We start from the raw sequence: 20,314 nt of genomic DNA on the forward strand, positions 1-20,314 counted from the left end.
GTGTTTGTTGCCTTCTTTATACGTGTTAGCCTGGCAAAGAGGACACATAGGTACACGGAGTCACACCTAATCAACAGAGTGGAAACTTACTTCAAACATATAATCACTTTTACTTAAACCTGCCTTATCTTCAGAACGCAGTAACCTCACCTATGAATGATTATACTGTAAAAGCCGAATTGAATGTATGCCCAATCTCCTTGTCATCTTTTTGCCCGATAAATCAATGTGGCAAAGCTTCCACCAGGATAAACTTTTTATTGTGTGAATGTCTGCCAGTTCAGCTTGAGTGCACCCACTTCAAATACTATCATGCCATTCGATGGTTGTTTATCAGTTGTTGTCAGTCCCATAATTATGCATCTGAAGGGGCAGACTGCACCTAGCAGAAGGTGAGGTCTGCCCCCCTCAGCGATACTGTCTTCTCCCAAAAAAATTTTGGTGACCTTGAGCAACTGTAGTAACGATGACCGGAGCAAAAGTCAGATGATGGTCAGAGGTCAGGGTGGATTTGTGGGACAACAAAACACAAGGCTTTCAACTGGGAGACAGCTGTTCATCTCCTCTTTTCAAACCCATAGTCAGTGCTGTTACTTTAAAAAGTATCATCTTTGACCTAAGCCATGATATTTCCCTAAACCTAACCAAGTTGTTTTCGTGTACGCTCTGCGTATTACATCAGAAGTCCAGCACATGATAACAGCCTACTGAGCCTACTAGGAGGTGGAGTAGCACCTCGCCAACCCACACATGTAGTCCAACCCATTTATTGTCTTCACCAACCAAATGGGCGAACCCTGATGTTTTTTTTTTCCAATCGACTTCTAAAATGACTCAATGCTGGTTTGTTGGTTTGCGTTTAGTCATTCTTGTTCTCTTTCTTCCACAAAGCTCCTATGGTCTTATTTGTTTGTTCTAATGATAGCAACATCTCAAAGTTAGCATGCTGCTGATTTACTGAAGTAAAAATCCTACATGTACACCTTAAAGTTGCTTCCTGTGTTGTTCTTCCAGTGTTGTGAAAGCATATTTGTTGCGTCTCTTCCTTCGTCTACGCTCTCATCCAGCCCTTTATCTCTCCTCCTCTTTCTGAAGCTGTCGAGCTCTTTCCGTCCATCGCTTTCCTTCCAAGCATATCTCTCCCCCTCCATGCCTCCTTCCCTCCCCCGCTGTTTGAAGGAGAGCTCTTTGTGGGTCCGCTGACTTAATTACTGTAATGGGGTTTGTGACACTTGAGTCTAAAGAAGCAAAAAAGAGTGAGAAGTGGGACTGCAGAGGGGGCAAGCGAAGGGTTTGTTATTAGTTTTATATAAAAGGTTTTGGTCCGTAACAGAACGTGTGCCGAGACCCCACAGAGAGACATTATTTTAAAGCAGCTTGTTACATTTTTCATCAGTCCTTTGTTATTGTGAACATTTAATTGTTGTGTTCATGGGCATGTGTGCACAGTCGTGTGTGTGTAACTGTGTGTTTGTATGCATTTACATAGTAGTACACGCCGTGTAGAAGAGTCTTATGCAGAAGTTGTTAATTAAGAAATCACTGAACATTGCAGCTGTGACTCATGGGAGATTTAGCGTTGTTGTTTTTTTTTTCAGGGTGTTTTATGGCAGCAGTCCTCAAACTGTGGATCAAGGATTCCCAGAGATCCATGAGGGGACCAACAGGGAGTTTTACAAACAAGTTGTAAAAGCAAGTTGCTAAAACAAGTTGTTTTAGCAAAAATTAGCTCAACATTTTGAGGCTACTCTGTGGGGAAACCCTGCAGACTTCAACCCTTCAGCTAATCACTTCATTTATGTTTTCTGCATGACAAAGCGTGAGACACCTCTGCCTGAATGACAGACACCGACATCCCCCAGAAATCTGGTTTTCTATGTTTGACTGGAAATAGAATCGACCTGTGTGGTCACAAGCTGTACAGGCAAGGGTCTGGACATAAATTGGAGTGGGAGAGGAGAGCAGGAGCGAGAAAAGGATTCAGGCAAGAAAGAAGATGATAGAAAGAAAGAAGCTGAGGAGGAGGAGGAGGAAGGAATGAGAGCCAAGTTCTTGTCCATCTTCATTATGGTTCATTTCAATTTTTATCTCAGATGTCTGGCTCGATATACTGGGACACAAACCACGGACAACCTTAGGGTATTTAGATAAGGTTCAGTTCAGTTTCAATTTAATTAAGTCGGGAACTGAATTTTACTCAGGATTTTTAAAATGTGCAAAACTTAAATGGCAAAAGTAATCTTTAATCTATAGTTATGTAACAATGAATTCACAGAGTTAGAAAATGACATGCTCCTTCAAAAATCATTTTAAATTCAGTGCACTAAAAGACTTGGCTGCTCACACCTACACTTACAGATATTTAGTCACAGTTCACTTATTATTATTATTGCACACATAAATATCCTGGTACATGGGCACTTCAGAACTTATTTACTGCTCATTAGCATTCACATGGGAGCACATCTCATGGTAATATACCTTTTACTTTATGTGATGTGTGTAAAGTTGACATTTTGGCCTGGTGGTGCTGGAGGAAATCTTGTGGAAACCTCTGCCATGAAATTTACTGATCACATTTGCATTTACGCTCTCCAGAGGATGCATTTCATGGCAGTCTGTCCTGTAGATTTCTTGTCTACAATTGTTCATTTTAGCCTCATATTGGCACCAGAGGAAAGGTGATGAAAAACATGATTCATCTTCTCATCACAATACAGGACATGTCGGCATCACATTGCCTGGACTTCAGCCGTCAAAGTACTGTGGAACAAAGTGTTGTACAAATAACAAACTGAGACGTCAGGATGAGAATTGCACTAATACACATGCACAGTACTGTACGGTACATCTGTTCCATGGTGCATTTACTACTTTACTTTCCAAGTAATTAGGTCTGTGGGAAATGTGGTTATTCACATCACATTGGTTTGTTATCACATGTTGTATTCAGCATTTAGTTTGTCTTCGTCTGATCAAAACAGTGCACCTAGCTAATGCCAGTGTTTAAATCCTGAGAACATTTGTGCACAGAACTTTTGGAATCACATAAATATTTAGAGTAAATACAAAAATTCAACTGTGTCCCTCCCTACATTCAAATAAATGTGTCACAGACAGTCATGCTACAGTCATGTCGTGCTCACATTGTCTCGGTTGTTTGGTGTAAGATGATGGTCTGAGCTGTTTTAAGTCTGCCTTTTTCCCGCCTTGGCGTTCCCATAAAATCCAACATGTTCAATATTATTTTGTGTTCATAACACAGCTATGGCTAAATATGACAGAGACCATTACAGAGGAGGAGAAGTAGCAGGCACAGAATCAGTGGTAAATACATAACACAGCTATGGCTAAATATGACAGAGACCATTACAGAGGAGGAGAAATCAGTGGAGTTGTGAAGTAAGAAAGAGTCTGTTTGACCTGTCATCTAATGTGTACTGTGACAGAGTGGAGAAGGAGAAAAGGTGGACAGACCTCGCTGTCCCCTTTCAGTCAACCAGGGTGGTGTCCACTGGTCTTCTCTAATATTTTTTTGGCTGTTTTTCGAAGCAAAACACTGCACACCTAAGTACAGCTGTAGCCAAATGCAAGAGCATATGGGTGGTAGTCTCCAGAGAAATCTAGTTGCAGTCTTGCAAATAGTGACGCTGTCATAGTTTATGACTAAAAGCTCTGTGACTAATGACACACTGTCTTTAGATGTGAGAGGGTGTCAGATTTTAGTCTTTTAGAAGTATTTTATGAGTCCTATCATAGCATAAGATATTGTTTTGTTATTTAACTTTAAAAGCATGCTGCAAGGTAGGTAATAATTATGGATAAGTTAGCTAGTTGTATATATGTAGAACCTAACTCTTACCTCTATATTTAAATGAAAAGTGCATCATCGTGGGCAGGTATACTAATAGTTAAACTCTTTTTCAAGCTGGCCAACTGGCTTAGTTAGCTACTGCTTACAGTATCTGGCAGACGTCCCTGCTTCCCTAGTAAATCATTATTGTGACAGTGTAGCAACAGACCTTTTTCACTGCAGACATTTTGACCTGTCATAGCAAACTTACAAATACGCTTACTGCTTGCTCAGATTAAATTAGTCTTTGCTTGATAATAATGTTTCTACAAGGTGTGATGTGTTTTTACAAAATAATTGTGTTCAATAACCCGCTCCGGGCTTCAGTTTGAAGCATCAGCGTTTATGAGAAATATGGTCATACATTTAAGACACACCAGTGCCAGAAACTACCAGTCTGATATGTTTTGGTTATACCAGATTGATATTGTAATGATACACAGATGTAAAAAATACTTTCTGTTGAAGCTTTTACCCTGAACCAAAACAAGTACAAGAACACACACACATCACACACATAGAGTGGATCTATTTAACTCCTCCGGGGAGTTGGCCTATCAGACAGCTGAGGTAGGTTGCTGGTGGGGTGGCAAAGAATATAAATGGTGCTCCCACTGCCCCATTAGTCCGTCTCTGTGGAAGATGGAGGGGGGTGGACACATGGGGTGGGGTCAGGCTCAGGTGCTGAGCAGACAGGACAGAAAACATCTCCTCCTCTTGCTCTCTTCTCCTCTTATCTAAGTTGTTGCACTACTTAAGCACACCACCTCCATCCATCTTCACTTTGGCTAATCCTGAGAGCTACCTGGAGGCTACCTCTCTAATTCTATTACACCTATCCCAGAGGAAAGTGGTGCATATATCACTGGTTTTGCTGGCTAATAGCTTCTTCTGAAATCAGCTCACTTTCCTCTGTTTATAATTTAAGTATTATCATCTCTGTCTCTGGCTCTGTCGGCTTCGTCAGGGACCTTGGTGAATCAAGTGAACCAGGACAAAAGGATATTTTTAGGCACTCAAAAATAGACTTGTAGTCTGCAGCTCATGTAGACTTTTCAATTATTGTCAAGAGAAAGTGTTTGGGGAGGTTAGTGCAGATGTGAATGTTTGCTGTTGTGTGCTGTTGTTTGTATACCTGTGTGTGTGTGTGTGTGTGTGTGTGTGTGTCAGCAAGAACAAGGTGGAGAGAGTGAGTTTCCTTGCTTGTCCCCGTGGCAGCAGGTGTGTAAATAACACCCTAATAAAAAATGAGGATGAATCAAAGTGCTGAGGGACCAGGACGCCACTCATCCATACGCTCCCTTCTTGTCTTTGTCAAACTCCTGCACTGATCCCAGCTCATCTGCTCTTCATCAGCTGCATGAGGCTCTCTCACTCCTCTCTGGTCTGCTGGGGCACTCATTATTATTCTGGGTCTGTAGGCCGCCAGTGTTGTGGCATAATTTTGCCAAGTGTCCTGCATCTGTGCGGGCTGACAGCTGAACCCAAATCCACTGCTTCACTGAGCCGAATTATAGGCCAGTGGTTTTCCTCGTCTCCCTCACTGTGTTACTTGTTAGCAAAAGGAGCCCAGGACCTGCTAGAGAAAGTGGCATATAAACACCCTGAGCTAAAGGTAAATTAGCTGAGGAAATCACATCTTAAAGAGGAAGAAATTAAACACTCAGTACAAAGTCATTTGCAGTTGTTGTAAATGAGAATGTGGGTAATCAGTCATTGATCACCATGTTGCAATCTAGTGATGTGTGAATGTCCAAACAATTAATTTCAATTTGATTATAAATGTGCGTGTGTGTGTAAACAGGTACTCGAAACATTACAAGACTTAAAATGTGATGAACTATTCTGTAAATTAAAGGGCAAACTGATTTCACCACATCTGTCATTTTTGTCCTTTATCTACAGCCCCATCTCATCCACTTAATATTAGATAGAGGACCTATAGGAGATCAAATGTGCGTATAACTCACTAGAATATGCTCAGTTAATCCGAATCATAATGAGACAAGCCTGTCTCAAGGGCTTGTATCTGGTGGGACGCCTGAAGTCATATCCAGGTGCTGAAGTGTCTTGCAGCAGCCAATGAGAATAAACCCTTAGAGGTAAAGGAAACAAGATGGGATTTTGTTTGTTTGGGAGGGTGAAAAAGTCAGGAAGCAAATGACTTTGAACAGACATGATGCAGGGCAGATAAAGGTACAGGTATGGAGGGACTGGCACATAAGAGTAGATTTAGGAAAACAGCTCATAAGCCCTCAGGAGATAGCTAACACTAATCTAAGACCAGATCTTGTGTTGTGGTCAGAAGCACAGCAGGGTGTGTAGTTTGTGGAGCTGACAGTACTATGGGAGGATGCAGTGGAAATGGCGTATATGAGGAAAAGGCTTAGATATACAGAGCTGGAAGCAAAGGTAGAGAAGCGTGGTTGGAAACCTAAAATCCAACCAGTGGAGGTTGGATGTAGGAGTTTTGCTCATGCAAATCAACCTGTTAACTGACTATACGGGTATACGAGAGCAACGAACATGAAGCAGGCAGTGTAAAACATGGCCAACACGGTAGTTTGACTGAATGGCTGTGCAGCAAGTGCGGGACATATACTGTGAACTTATAATGCTGTTCGTTGTGTTGCTTGATAAGAGGTAGCTAAAGAGGTTTGGCTGGTGTGTTTGGTGATTGCCAAGATGGGATGAGTATTATTTGGTTACATGGTGGCTCAGGCAGCATGCTGATTAGCATAGCACACAGTTAGCATACTAATTAACATGCTTATTAGTTAAGCTAGATAGCAGTGGATGCTTTGTTCCTTGGTAAGAAGAGGTAGCTGTGGATGCTTGACTGTTGCTTGGTGGGTTGTGCAGCATACTGTCGATGGTAGCAACATGTAGCTTGACTTGGAGTTGGCTGGTTGTAGATGTTTAGCATGCTGGTAGGTGGAGATTTAAAGTGAATCTCACTTCCCTAATTGCATCCACGTTTCCCTCATTTGTGCTTTTCCTTGTTCTTTAGTCCCGTCAACATGAGCTGCAAGGAGGAGGAGGAGAGGGGAATTGAGGAAACACATTTTAACTGATATGAGACATCCTTTCCTCTGATCCTTCATGTGAATCGTCCAATCACCAACTGCTTTCTGATATAGTGGCGTGTCAATCCATAGCAGACTTCCACAAAGGATACACTTGTGTATCCTCAGCTATAGCTCCTTCAGGCAGCCTCCTTGCTCCTTGGTCCTCGCTCCTCAGAAATAAGAGATTAGGGATGTTCTTCATCATGGTGGACTAGAATGACTTCTGGGTTGAGCGAGGAATGATAAGATAAGGGAATAGGGATTCACCTATTGAAGAGAAGTAACCTATTATGGAGGATTGTTGTGTGTGTTGATGCAGATAAAGAAGGAGTTGGTTCTAGGATGCTGGAAGACACTGGGTAGATCTCAGTTCCCTTAGTTGCATCCATGTTGACCACACTTGCATCTTTACCTTGCGCCTTAGTCCCTCCCATGTAAGATGTGAAGAGAGAAACAGGAATATTTTTAGACTCGAGATGTCCTTACCTCTGAGCCTCTCATGTCTCCTCCACATAGCCAATTCACTCCTCAATCCTTGCTCCTCTGCGCAGGAATAAGAGCTTTGGGACATCCTTCAAGATGGCGAATCACAAACTGTTATTAACTAGATCACATAAAAATATCTGATAACATTGCAATAGTTGAAACCTGCAGTAATTCTTAGGCTGCACTGGGACAGTCCAAAAATCGGTAAACATATTGTAATGTTGATATGATGCACATGTTAGCAAACAGTTTAGACATCCAGCAGACCTTTCACCCACCTGACTCTTCTTGTACACTTTGTCCTCATTAACCATGAATGTGGGAATCCATCCCTGCCTGTTTGTGGTGCCTACTCTGTGAAACCTACTGTTACCCGCTGTCTCTATTTTTGACCTGCTGGCCTTCTGTTGAACCTGTCTAGCCTGTTTGGACTTTCTCCTTGTTACCAACTATAATCTTGTTTATTTGCCACAAATGTCCCCAAAGTAACTGTGCTTTATTTGGGTCCACTTCCTCTTAAGCCAAACCTGAACCATAAAACATTAAAACAAAATTTTTGTTTAAATAATTTATTTTACATAGCTACTTTGCTTCACCATTATTATTTTCAATTATTCTTGTGAGTGAAAACATAAAGCACGTCACCTTGGCAATCAAGAGCAATTTTTAAAATTGGTACCTTCTCTTGAGCAGTTGTATTTTTGTTGAAAAGTCAACAAGTCAAAAATATATTTGTCTCCAAAATCAATCAAAAACACCTCTTTCCTCTTCTCACTGAACAATTGAGGCAATGAATTTGCCAGTTAGTTGCTCAACTGATTTGCATAATAGTAGTCAACCTTTTGGTTTGATTAGTTTGGTCAGGTTACATGGAGATTGTTTCCATATCTACTTTTTAATGATCAACGTATTTACAGACTCACACATTTGGAGTCTGAGCTTGTGCAGTTGCATGAATTCACTTTTAAATCTGCTTCTTAAGCACAATTACAGGGAAGCCTACTAATTATCATAGCTGGGAACATGCCCATGCAGACGGATGTGAAGTCGTGGGTTAATGTGATATACATATCTTTTGTTTTCACTCTGAAAACAAAAGATAAAGATATTTAAAGTCATTTTAATGCGGACGGAGCTGTGTATGTGTAAATGCGCATGAGTCAGCAGTGGCTTTTTCATATGAATCGAGGATGTTTTGGTACTGAAGCATCAAAGTGTCCGTTTCCAGTCAGTCTTTTTCTTCCAAGACAGAATATAAATAACTCAATAATCACGTTGAAGCATGTGCCCCTAAAATATTTTTAAACATAGTATATAGGCTAAATGTGCCTTTGGGTTCATAATCACCCGCATTTACCAGTGAGAAAATATTAAAACGCACAGCTAGTGGCCGTAAGGATTAACGTTTGTTTAACTTGTACGACTATGTGTGTGTGTGAGAGAGAGAGAGTGTGTGTGCGCCTTACCTTTTTTAATGAAGGACCCCCTCCTCTCCCTCTCTGCTCTCCCCCTCCCTTCCCCCCTCTTTCCTCCATACATCGGAGGCTGTGGGCTGCAGCGGCGGCAGAAAGCGGTGCGGATCCCGTTGTTTGCCTATCTCGGGAGGGGGACCGGATAATCCAGTCGGACCTTCAGTGGAGCCGTTCTCCCACATCTACCCTCTCAGAGCAAAGGCATTCCTACATTCCCAGCGGAGACTGTGATTTACCCACCACAGGTAAGCTCTTTTTGCCCAAGTTTTCCCCACTCTCGGGCTTTCCATACCACTAATGAGCGTACTGCGCTGCTCTTCCACCAGCCAGTGTGCACTGTGTGTCACTGTGGGCATAGCAGGACAGGCTTGTAAATTTCTTCTTCATGTGTTTTTTTTTTTAATTTTTGATAGCGACGATAAAAGAAGATTTATCACAATTTAACTTGGAAGTCACGTCTTACCAGCCGACTCAACGATGAACGGTGTGCACTCATTTTTACGCACACGGTCTCTCAGTTATTAGTTTTTTGTTTAGTGGGTCTGAATTACCGGATCTAGAAGTTTTGGTGGCCAGTGCTTTGTCAAAACGCTAAACGCTGTGTATGATGGGTTTATGTTATATTACGATGATACGTTCATGGTATTTCTTCCAGACATTTGTCACAGTTCCTGTGGAGCTTGTTTGCGTCCTTTGTGACGATTCACCAGGTAAGGTTTATCTCACATTTTGAATTCATCATAAGCAGAAATTGTATATGCGTAAAAGTAGGACTGATATTTCGTTTTACACCTTGGCTTGCTCTTTCGTTTTGCGTAGCAGCAGCTACACACCACGAGGTTTGCATCACGCAAAAGTTTTAATTTACAGGCTTATAGTCGCTCTCCACCTTATATCAGCCCTGTCACCACCACCCTGATTTCCATCCCTCAGTTTTACTGCGCCGTCCACCGAGACGCGTGTTTTTTTCCATTTAAATTCATAAAAACTGAAAGCCAGTGTGCTTATTTGGAAACTGACACAGGCTGTTGAACAAAGACCTGTCACAAACTGACAGGATAATGTTTCATGCATATAACACAACCCAGACTTTAACCAGAAAAGGCAAAACGTTTAGTTTTCCTTTACCAAGTCTCCCTACACACCAAAAGGGTAACTAATAAATTAGTTCAAATACAGTAATTGAGGAGTGTAGTATTATAAGGGGGCATAGTTAAAAAATCACAGTGTTTGAAATCTAGTTTGACATACTGCTGTATCCAGAAAAGTAGTTTTGGGATGCATTAAAGTTAATCATTAATAGCTATCCACTGTATCATACCTGCCAGTCATTGTGTGCAACTTAGAGAGAGTAACAGCAGATGGAGTTTTCCAAGGGTTCTTCAGGCTAATTGTTTTTTAATATGGCTCTTCTGTTTTAATAATAAAATAAGAATAAGGGGCCCAGTGTGCCACTTGAAAGGGTCTCATACACACAAAGCTTAAATAGTTTTTAATAGCACCACAAAGGGGCTTCTGCTCCGGTTCAAGCTGAAGAAGTGTCTTCTGGTACTATACTGTACAGTAACCCTGAGCTGTGTGTCCAAACCTGCAGCCCATACAAATGCACCGTAGCCCTGTACTGTAGCCTCTGTTGACCGGTGATAAGGCTTGAGAGGACTGACTCCCACACTGAACCTTCTAAGTGCTGTGAAGCTTTTGGGGCAAGCTCTGTGACCACGTTGATTATGGGATAATAAACCTATTTATAGAGAGCTTTCTGGTGACATAACTCGCCTGAGTGGAGATAAAAGCCAAGAGTTCCCCACTAAGCCCTTATTTCTGTGTACCACCAAATATCACCACAAACTGCAGTGCAGAAAAAGTTTGCTTTCAGTGGATATATTTTAATGAGTAGGTTTGCAAGTTAGGTTGTCTTAAAAATAACAAAGCAAAGTAATGTTGCTGATCATTTTGAACAAATCAGGTGTTGAAGGCTTGCCGTGTATTTAAATGGCAGGAGATCCAGAGAACAGTGTTTCTGTTACTATTGATTAAACAGTAAAAAATCCTGACACAGTTAGTATTAATGGATATCTTTTACAGGCTTTGTTATGTACCCTCTGGCAGTTGTTGGTAACATTGCAACTCTGTTGCTGGAATATGTTGACCCCAGGTGACTTTACGTCTCACTAATAACCAACCAGGTGTTTTATCAGTCTATGGGGAACTATTTTAATGTGTTGATGTGTTAGGCCCCAAAGCACTGAAGCCTGTAACGCCTAAAGCACTGCAAGTCTGTAGCGATACTTCAGTACAACTCCTGCTGATACACAGCTTACATTTGTACTGCGCTTTCGAAATGCTTATTTCAGGAAGTTTCAGGAAGTTCAAGCACTTTTGGAAGCAAATCTATGCCAGTTAAATGTTTACTTTCACTTTAAACAAGAACACTGCCATCCATCTCCAGAATCCCCACAATGGCAATGTCAGCCTGATCCATAAGAAGTCTCAGTTTATTGATCAGCTTTGAGGGTCTATTATTAGTGGTTAGAGAAGTAAGATAAAGATCCATCCAGCCTGCAAAGTGTGCGGTTTGCGTAAAAATCAAAACCTTGTTTTAACTTGAACATTCCCCATGACCGCTAACACAGGCGCTGTCTGATCCTTTCCCCGTTGTTCTTCTGTCTGTCCTGCGGTCAAAAATTATAAGTTTCAGGCATTTTTTTATAACATCTGATGAAGAAATTACAGAAGTGTAGTTCTATAAGTAGCTCTTGTTTTAATGTTTATAACAGCTGATACCAGCTTGCGTTCACTCACATAAACCTTTAGCGACTGTGGTTCACAGCAATGGACAGAATTCCTGGATTTTCTCTTCAAAAATAAAATGAATTTCTGCTTAAATGAACACTGGTGAAATGAACCAGGGTCAATTAACAGTGTAATAGAATGACTCTAGATGTAATTTATTAATCAAAAGTGAATTTAGTATTAAGTTACCTTTTAAAAATGTAAGATCTTATTGGATTTAATAGGACCTTCTGTCCATTTGCTACCATCTCCTGGACCCCTGGAGGTCCACAGACCACACTTTGGGAATCCCAAGTATAAGTGAATAAATGATTGTGTTTTGCTCAAAAGATGTATGGGAAAGGCTAGACAAGTGACAAGAAGCCATGCATCACCAGCGGTGTGTTTTTGATGCAGTTTAAGTGTCCATGCATGCGCTGTGTGTGTGTGTTTGTGTGCACGTGCGCACGCAGCAATATTAGTATAACTCTCAGATATTAGGCCTTGTCATGTTCAGTAAATAGCCATTCATCACACATGCCTTGCCGTGTGATGGTACCCACAAGATCCAATCCATTAGCCATGCTCTGGGTGTCCACTCAGTGTGATAGTATGTGCATGTGTACGATAATTTATTATAATGCTTAAGGAGTTCTCAGCCTAGAAACAGTGCATTGGAAAGAGAGAACGAGGGATTGTGAAGACAGAATGCAAACCCAGGATCACATGTTTTATTTTTTCCACAACACACCAGTACACCAGTGGGTGGATGGACATCTAAAACTGGAGGTTATAGGAAGCAGTTTGTCTACATGCCCTTTCACCAGTTGTCCCTGCCCACCTACCCAGTGAGTGAGCCAGTTTATCTCCTGAACTACAGTCATATCATGTATGCCTTAGGTTTCTCCTGACATTATATCTATACTGAATATTTCTTCAATTTTGTAACCTACTTTTCTTATTGGCACCCCCGCATTTCTGTCAGATAACACACCACTTCTCCCAGAAAATAATCACAAATTCTTTGGTATTCTCATGTTTGTTTGTTTGTTTGCATTGGAACAACACAAACAAGCAGAAAAAAGCCAAATCTGATACTTTCCACACAGAACTTCAAAAATGGAACGGACAAAATCTTTTCAGAATCATCAGAAATGGTTGTATATCATGTATGTGATGCTCCTTTAATTTGTAAAGAAACTCACCTGGTAAAATAGAAATCACACTTGTGACCAGGTAAAATGGAGAAAAGTTGACTCAACCTTTGTGTCGTGTGGACCACGCTGAGCATGGAGAAAAGAAAGAAGAGCAAAAAATTGTCTGAGGATTTCAGAACCACAGTAGTGGAAAAGCATGGACACTCTCAAGGCTACAAGTCCATCTCCAGAGATCTGGCTGTTCCTGTGTCCACTGTGTGCAACACTGTCAAGAAGTTTACAGCCCATGGCGCTGTAGCTAATCTCCCTGGACGTGGATGAAAGAGTATTAGACATGACCAATGAAGGATCGCTTGAATGGTGGATAAAGAACCTCGATCAACTTCCAAACAAATTCAAGCTGACCTGCAGGCACAGGGTGCAACAGTGTCAGCTCGCACTACCCATCATCATCTGAATGACAAAGGATGATCTGATAGGAGGCCCAGGGGGACCCCACTGCTGACACAGAAACATAAAAAAACCAGATTGGAGTTTGCTAAAACTTACCTGAAGAAGCCACAGTCCTTCTGGGAGAATCTCCTGTGGACAGATGAGACTAAGATAGAGCTTTTTGGTCGAACACATCATTCTACTGTTTTCAGAAAACTAAATGAAGCCTTAAAAGAAAAGAACACTGTCCCTACAGTCAAAGATGGCGGAGGTTCACTGATGTTTTGGGGTCACTTTGCTGCTTCAGGCACTGGATGTCTTGACTGTGTGTATGGCATAATGAAATCTGAAGACTACCAACAAATTCTGGGGCACAGTGTAGGGCCCAGTGTCAGAAAGTTGGGTTTCTGTCAGAGGTCATGGGTCTTACAGCAGGCCAATGAAACAAAACAGACTTCAGAAAGCACCAGAAATGGCTTCAATGTGCTGGAGAGTTCTGAAGTGGCCAGAAATGAGTCCAGGTCTAAATCCCATAGAGCACCTGTGGAGAGATCTCAGAACAGCGGCTGGGAGAAGGAGCTCTGAATTCTGTCCAGTCCATTTTTGGAGTTCTGTGTGGGACAGATCAGATTGGGCTTTTTTCTTCTCTGCTTTTTGTGTTGATCCAATGCAAACAAAATAAATAAACATGAAAATATCAAACACTTTGTGATTGCAACAATTTTCTGGGAGAGGTAGTGTGTTATCTGACAGAAATGTAGGGGTGCCAATATGTTTTGCCAAGACTGTATACTAATGGATAATGGATTTTACAGTTTTAGCTCATTTTCAGTCTGCTAAAGCTTTTTTATTGTGTGCAGAAATCTTAGGTTTTCTGTGGCGTTTTTACCATCATGATGCGATGAACCATGCTTCTAAGTGGATGTGGTGAGGGTACACATACACAGACACATGCAGTGGTGACATGATACACAGTCCTGTCAGTAGTTTCACATTGTATTGCTGATCAGCAGATGACAGTAATGCAACACAGGAAAGAAGACTGCGGGTTTAAAATACTTAGTTTTATATTAAAGGAAATGCATTCAGCACACTGAGAAGACCACAGCAACACACACAATACATTTTTGTAAGAACCTCTGAATGTAAACATTACAAGAACTCCTCCTTTCCCCCTACTGAAGCACAACTGTGGGTGAAGTAGCAACTGACAACAGCCATCTGATGGGGCAATAATATTTGAATTGGATGAACAGAACACTGAGAACCACCTGAGATACTATTTCTATTTACTTGTAAACACTAAATGTCTTGTTTCTTTCTTTCTTTTTCTTTATTTCCTGTTTTTTCCTTCTACTTTCCTACTTATCTACATAGAACACTCCCATAAGGTGAAGAAAAGCTTGTTAAAGACATCAGTGCTGAGGTTTGCTATTCTCAGAGGAGATAACCAGGATCAATTTTCACAGATTGCCTTCACAGCTTTAAGCAAGTTCACTGCGTCAAGCTACTGAAAACACGCACAGAGAAAGAACACACAGAGAAGGGGTTGCAAGCTCACATTGGGACAGCGTCCAGAAAACAGTTTATCAGAGATCTGTCTGAAGGCTTGTGATATTGCCTACAGGCTACATGTACAACGCATCAGCAGAAGCATGGGAGAATGCAAACAGCTATAAAATATTTTTTATGTCTGTGTCTGTAGGTGCCGCATTACATCAGTGCTGTGAATCCAGTGTCTTGTTGTAGGCCTTACCTGAAAAAGTACTTAACTCTTTGTAAATGCTGGGATGTATGTGCATGTGATTTATATTTTGGCAGCTGCACTGTAATGTGATAACTTGTGGATCAGCTAATGTCCTCTGTGCGATAGGTGTGTGTCTGTGCTTTCAGTTTGAAGAAACAGAAGGCATAATTTGTCCCTTTCCTTCTGTAATAAAGCTTTCCAGTGCATCAGTTTGGACTGACACAGGCTAAGTTATGGCCATAGCCACACATCTCCATGTTCAGCTGATACTCAGCTCTTAATTTCTGTCTCTTCTGATCCATCCAAAGCTGTTAGTGCACCCTGGGACATCTTCTCCCTGAGGGATTAATATCACCAATCAATTCAACAGCTTCATCCAGCAAACAGAATGAGACAAAGCGGAAAACGTGCCAAAACAGGCACTGTTTTTTGTTCTCTGCTGTTGTAGTCGTGGATTCAATTTTCTCTCTCTCTGTCGAGTTACAACCCTTGCCTATCTCATTTCTATTTCTATCAACAGGTGACCTGTAACTGGTTGGAGGGACGGAGAAGAGGAGAACAAATGGAAAGGGAGCAGAGAGAAAGAGGATGAGAGAGAGAGAGAGCGGGCCCCAAGAGGTTTCTCGTGCACAGTGGCAGCCCCTTCTTCTGCCAGCTTTTGATTTGAAAAGGATAAAGAGGACTTCGGCTAAAGAAGGCCAACAGGATTTTGACTTCAGTGTGTTTCCCTGTAGTGGTAGTCCTCCCTTTTATTCTCAGTAGGAGTAGTCATGACAGTATTCTGACCACAGAAACACATCCTTTTCATCCCTGCCTCTATAAAGCCAATTGCTGCTTCTTACCTGATAACAGTCCTTTGCCATGGAGAAGACGTACTCACTAACAGCCCACTATGATGAGTTCCAGGAAGTAAAATATGGCGGTCGTTACAGCAGCGATATCCTGAGCAATGGCATGACCCTTCACCTGGGTGGGAGCCTGGACCGTCATATGGGCCGAGGCAGGGGAGGGACCTGGCCTAACACTCGAAACAGAGATCTAAGCAGCACCAGCAGCAGTGGTGGGCTTCCTCGATGGAGCCGGAGGGAGATCTGCCTTCTCTCTGCACTGGTCTTTGCTGCGGGCATGTGCGTCATCTTGGGCAGTATGCTGGCACTCAAATACATTTCCCTGGATGCCCAACAGGACCCACAGTGCCGACAGGACTGCCAACGCAAACGATCTCTGCTGCGGGCGGCTCGCTTCGTTCAGGCCAATATTGATCCAACCATCCAGCCCTGCCAGGACTTCTACTCCTTTGCCTGTGGCGGCTGGCTCAGACGCCATGGCATCCCTGAGGACAAGCTGAGCTATGGCATCATCACTGCTATAGGAGAGCACAATGAGGAGAAACTACAGCGCCTCCTGCTGGAGCCGATACAGAGGCGTGGGCCCAAGTCGGCAGAGCGCAAGGTCAAAGAGTTCTATCGATCCTGTGTCAACATCCAGGAAATTGACAAGCTGGGCTCTGACCCCATGACAGAGGTGATAGACAGCTGTGGGGGTTGGGACCTAGCTGGGGCTCCACCCGGTGCTGCTGGGTGGGAGAGAGAGGGCGCCCCACAAAGACCAGATTTCAATGAGCTGCTGTACAGGACCCAGGGTTTGTACAGTACCGCTGTCTTCTTCTCCCTCACTGTCAATGTGGATGATAAAAACTCCTCCAGGAATGCTATCAGGGTGAGAGCAACATTTATGAGATCAGTGTATTTGTCAATGCATAATGTGTATTTATGACACTGTGAGTGTACCTCACGGTCTGTATATCCTTTTTTTTCAGAAATGTTCTTCCTGTTAAGGTAGAAAATCCTCAGTGTGTTCACTGGACACTATGGCCACATTCAGGCCTAGTTTCAAAGGTGTGAAAGAACGCAGCCCTCTTAATTTCAATGGGGGATTGTGTTCACTGCAGCCGGCAGCAGCACTGCAGAGGTCTCTCTCAAAACGACACAGCCTCATGTGGCAAAAAAGTTGAATCTGGCTCAACTTTTTCTGCACCTCACGGTGCCATCATCTGCCAGGATGTTGGCACCGGTCACGTATGGGAACATGGGTTCTCACGGGAAGAAGACTTTTTTGTTTACCATGAGCATTCGCTGATATTCACTCTCAGATTTGGGCCACAGTTACAAACACACCGTGTGTTTTCATTAGCTAGGCTTTTGGAAGTTAAACGGTGTTTTATATCCATCAATACCGACACACCGGTGGTAGAAATTGATGCTAATTGGTAGAGCAGGCTATGTTAGCTGCATGGCTAACTAAAACACAATGGAAACTTGCAACCTGGAAATGTATAGCCACTCAACGGTGATTTGTCTCAAGGGGGCCATATTGTACACGCCTACATGACACTCCCCCATAACCCCTCACCCCAAATCTCAGTGTCTGCACTGGGGTTTAACACACTCAGACTGAACACCTGCTAAAGGTATGTTCAGATTGAACACAAAGCACATCTTCAGCTCATGTTAGTCACGAGTTTGTCCGCTGGAGTATCATGGTGTTTTCCCTCTCTCACAGCTGTCCTGTGTTTCCTCATCAAACCTCAGCTTATAAAGTATACAGTACCAGTTCGTTCTCCTACCTGAGCATCAATGTGCCGGCTTGTTTGTCTCCTTGGACAGGTTTCCTGTCGCCGAACTATAAGCCTGTTCATTGCTCACAGTTTCAAGTGAAGTCCCTTTAATTCAATCTGCTCCTGCTGTGTGTGTCTGCATCTAGGTCTTCTCCCTGCTGTCAATGCCTGAACTGTGCCACAAAGTGTTTTAGCAGTCTGTTTATCAGTCAGTGTACCAACAGCACAAATGTCAGTCGTAGTTAGCTTGGAATACATCCGTTCTGGTTTGTGTAAGAGCTTTGGACTCTCACTAACCTCTAAACGTACCTTGAACTCCAGCCCTTTTCTTCTCAACCTCCCTCCCTTACTGTTTTCCTGTGTATTCATGGACTGTGGTCATAACAGCATCAGGATAAGCAAAAATCTTTTTTTTGCTGAACTGGAGACATTTTCATCATGTATGTCTTCACCTCAATTAACCCCAAAGTGAAAATATGTCTGTTTCCATCCAGCCACGTTTTTGCGTTTTGTCTTTATGTGCAGTCATATCACTTCTAAAAATTTACTTTGCATCAACAGCACAGAAACGGAGGGAATGAAGCTTCTTGTCAGGTTTTGGTAACTGTAAAATCAGATCAGATGTACAGTTTGATAAAAAATGAAAAGTAACACAAAACGTATACACTAGCTTGGTGGACTAATATTATTTTACTAATATGTGATTTAATAAAAGATGAAACTTAAGTCCAACACAGAATAATTCTTACATGTGGGCATTATTTATTTACTTGGACTCTAAATTATTGTCTGTGTGTAGATTGATCAAGAGGGGCTCACGCTCCCTGAGAGAAGCCTCTACCTCGGACAGGATGAGGACAGTGTGAAGGTAGACATGCTTCCTTCATTCATCCTTTAACACTGCCCCACCATCTCCTCCAGTCCCTCCCTACCCTCCCTCACTGTTTGTCTCCACTGCCTCTCCTCTTTCTTCCACATAATTTCCCAGTTTCTCTTCCCCCTACAGTCCCCTACATCTTCTTTTCCTTCATTTACCTCATACTTGACACCCTTTAAGCTCTTTCTTTCCTTCCTCCTGTCCTCTTTTCCTCCTTTCTTCCCTCTATCCTTCTTATTTCTCCTTCAGTCTTCTCCTCCATCTGTCCTATTGACTTGTCTTTCTCTCTCTTCATCAATCCACCTGTTTTCCGCCATCACCCGCTGTGCTTTTGTTATCCTGTCCACTTTGCCACATGTCACCCCAGTCACCGGCCATTACTGATGATGTTACAGCTCCTCTGTTCTATTAGGACTGATGTTATTGTGCTTCTCAGATCCTGGCAGCGTACAAGGCCCTGATGGAGCGCTTGCTGAGCATGCTGGGAGCTCACAATGCCACGCAGAAATCCAAGGAAATTATACAGCTGGAGACGTGTCTGGCCAATGTAAGCTGATAGCGTGTGTGTGTTTGTGTGTGTGTGCGTGCATGTGTGCACAGTGCTGAGTAAAATCTTCTCTCTCTCCAGATCACTGTGTCAGAATATGATGACCAAAGAAAGGACATCAGCACCATGTATAACCGCATCACCCTCAAGCAGCTGCAGCGCATCGCTCCTAGTGTGAGTACGACACACAGACAGCACCTTTACATGTGTCTGCACATAGGTAGAAGCAGATGTGATGGATTAAGATTTTAACTCCAACTGAGCGGTTTAAGTAGTTTGTCCAGTGTGTGAATGCACGAGGGGTGTTTGGGGAGGCACACACACAAACACACTTGTCTTTCTATAACTGTGAGAACACTCGTTGAGATGACACATTCCCTAGTCCCTTACCCTAACACCTAACCTAACTCTTAAAACCAAGCTCTAACCAGTCTGGCCAAAATGTCATCACAGTGAAGGTTTAAAGCTAAAATTTGTCCACACAAACATAGAAAGGTATGCACATACAGCACACACAAAGTGACTCACAAAAGCTGTCCGCCCTGCAGGGGTAGACAGGGAGACTGAGGGACAGGATGACAGAAGGAGGTAAAGAGAAAAGCAGAAAATGAGGAGACACTGAGGGGTGTTGGAAATGATGGAGGGAGGGGAGAAGAAAAGGGAAAGACATCAGAAACACATGGAGGGAGAGAGAGAACCAGGAGGAGGCTCTCCTCTGAAGCAGTGGGGACACTGAGAGTCCTCTCTTTCATGGCTGAGGATGAGGGATGGAGGGAAGGAGGAGAGATGGAAACTCTGCATGAATTGGAAGGAAGACTGAGAGTTGATTTTTATTTTGTCAGCCAAAAAAACAGACACAGAAGAAGAGGCAGTGTGAATAAAATGAATAAAAGAGCCATGAGAAACACTGACATAATAAAAAAGGAGAAACATGGAAAGAAGTCAATTAGAGGATGAAGATTCAACCAGAAAAACACTGAATGCTACTAAATGGCTTCATCATGTTTCTTTTGTTTATTTGCCTTTACTTGGATTTAGAGTCCAAATTTATGTAAAAGCCTGGAACTCAAAATATAAATTCTCTTTTAAAAATCTAGTTAAAAATTCAAGGATGCTAATGTGCAGCTAACTAATCCTACTGAAAACAGTTTGCCAGACTCACCGTGAAGACAAAATTTAGGAAATTATGGAATTTAACAATGACTATTTCATTTCTGATGATCTGAAGCTGTTGATTCAAAACTTTTTACTCTTTACAGCAAAACAGTTTCTGTTCATAGTCCCTT

General features: G+C 42.4%; 1 protein-coding gene across 4 annotated transcripts in view; it reads left to right on the plus strand.

Moving 5' to 3' along the window:
- ecel1 (endothelin converting enzyme-like 1) overlaps nt 1-20,314 on the plus strand; it is a 111,309-nt gene that overhangs the window by 54,020 nt on the left and 36,975 nt on the right. Inside the window, exons 1-6 of one of the 4 annotated variants that reach the window (XM_020587335.1) lie at nt 9,304-9,363; nt 9,535-9,589; nt 15,508-16,706; nt 18,404-18,472; nt 18,918-19,028; nt 19,110-19,202. In XM_020587335.1, coding sequence (XP_020442991.1) covers nt 15,849-16,706; nt 18,404-18,472; nt 18,918-19,028; nt 19,110-19,202 — 1,131 coding nt within the window. In that variant the 5' untranslated portion in view covers nt 9,304-9,363; nt 9,535-9,589; nt 15,508-15,848. Of the gene's footprint in view, nt 1-8,915; nt 9,125-9,303; nt 9,590-15,507; nt 16,707-18,403; nt 18,473-18,917; nt 19,029-19,109; nt 19,203-20,314 lie in introns of those variants that run through there. The other 3 variants (XM_020587320.1, XM_020587313.1, XM_020587328.1) reach the window with 3 other exon arrangements.

The sequence above is a fragment of the Monopterus albus genome, unplaced genomic scaffold, assembly GCF_001952655.1.
Source record: "Monopterus albus unplaced genomic scaffold, M_albus_1.0 scaffold8.1, whole genome shotgun sequence".
NCBI classification, from domain to species: Eukaryota; Metazoa; Chordata; class Actinopteri; order Synbranchiformes; family Synbranchidae; genus Monopterus; species Monopterus albus.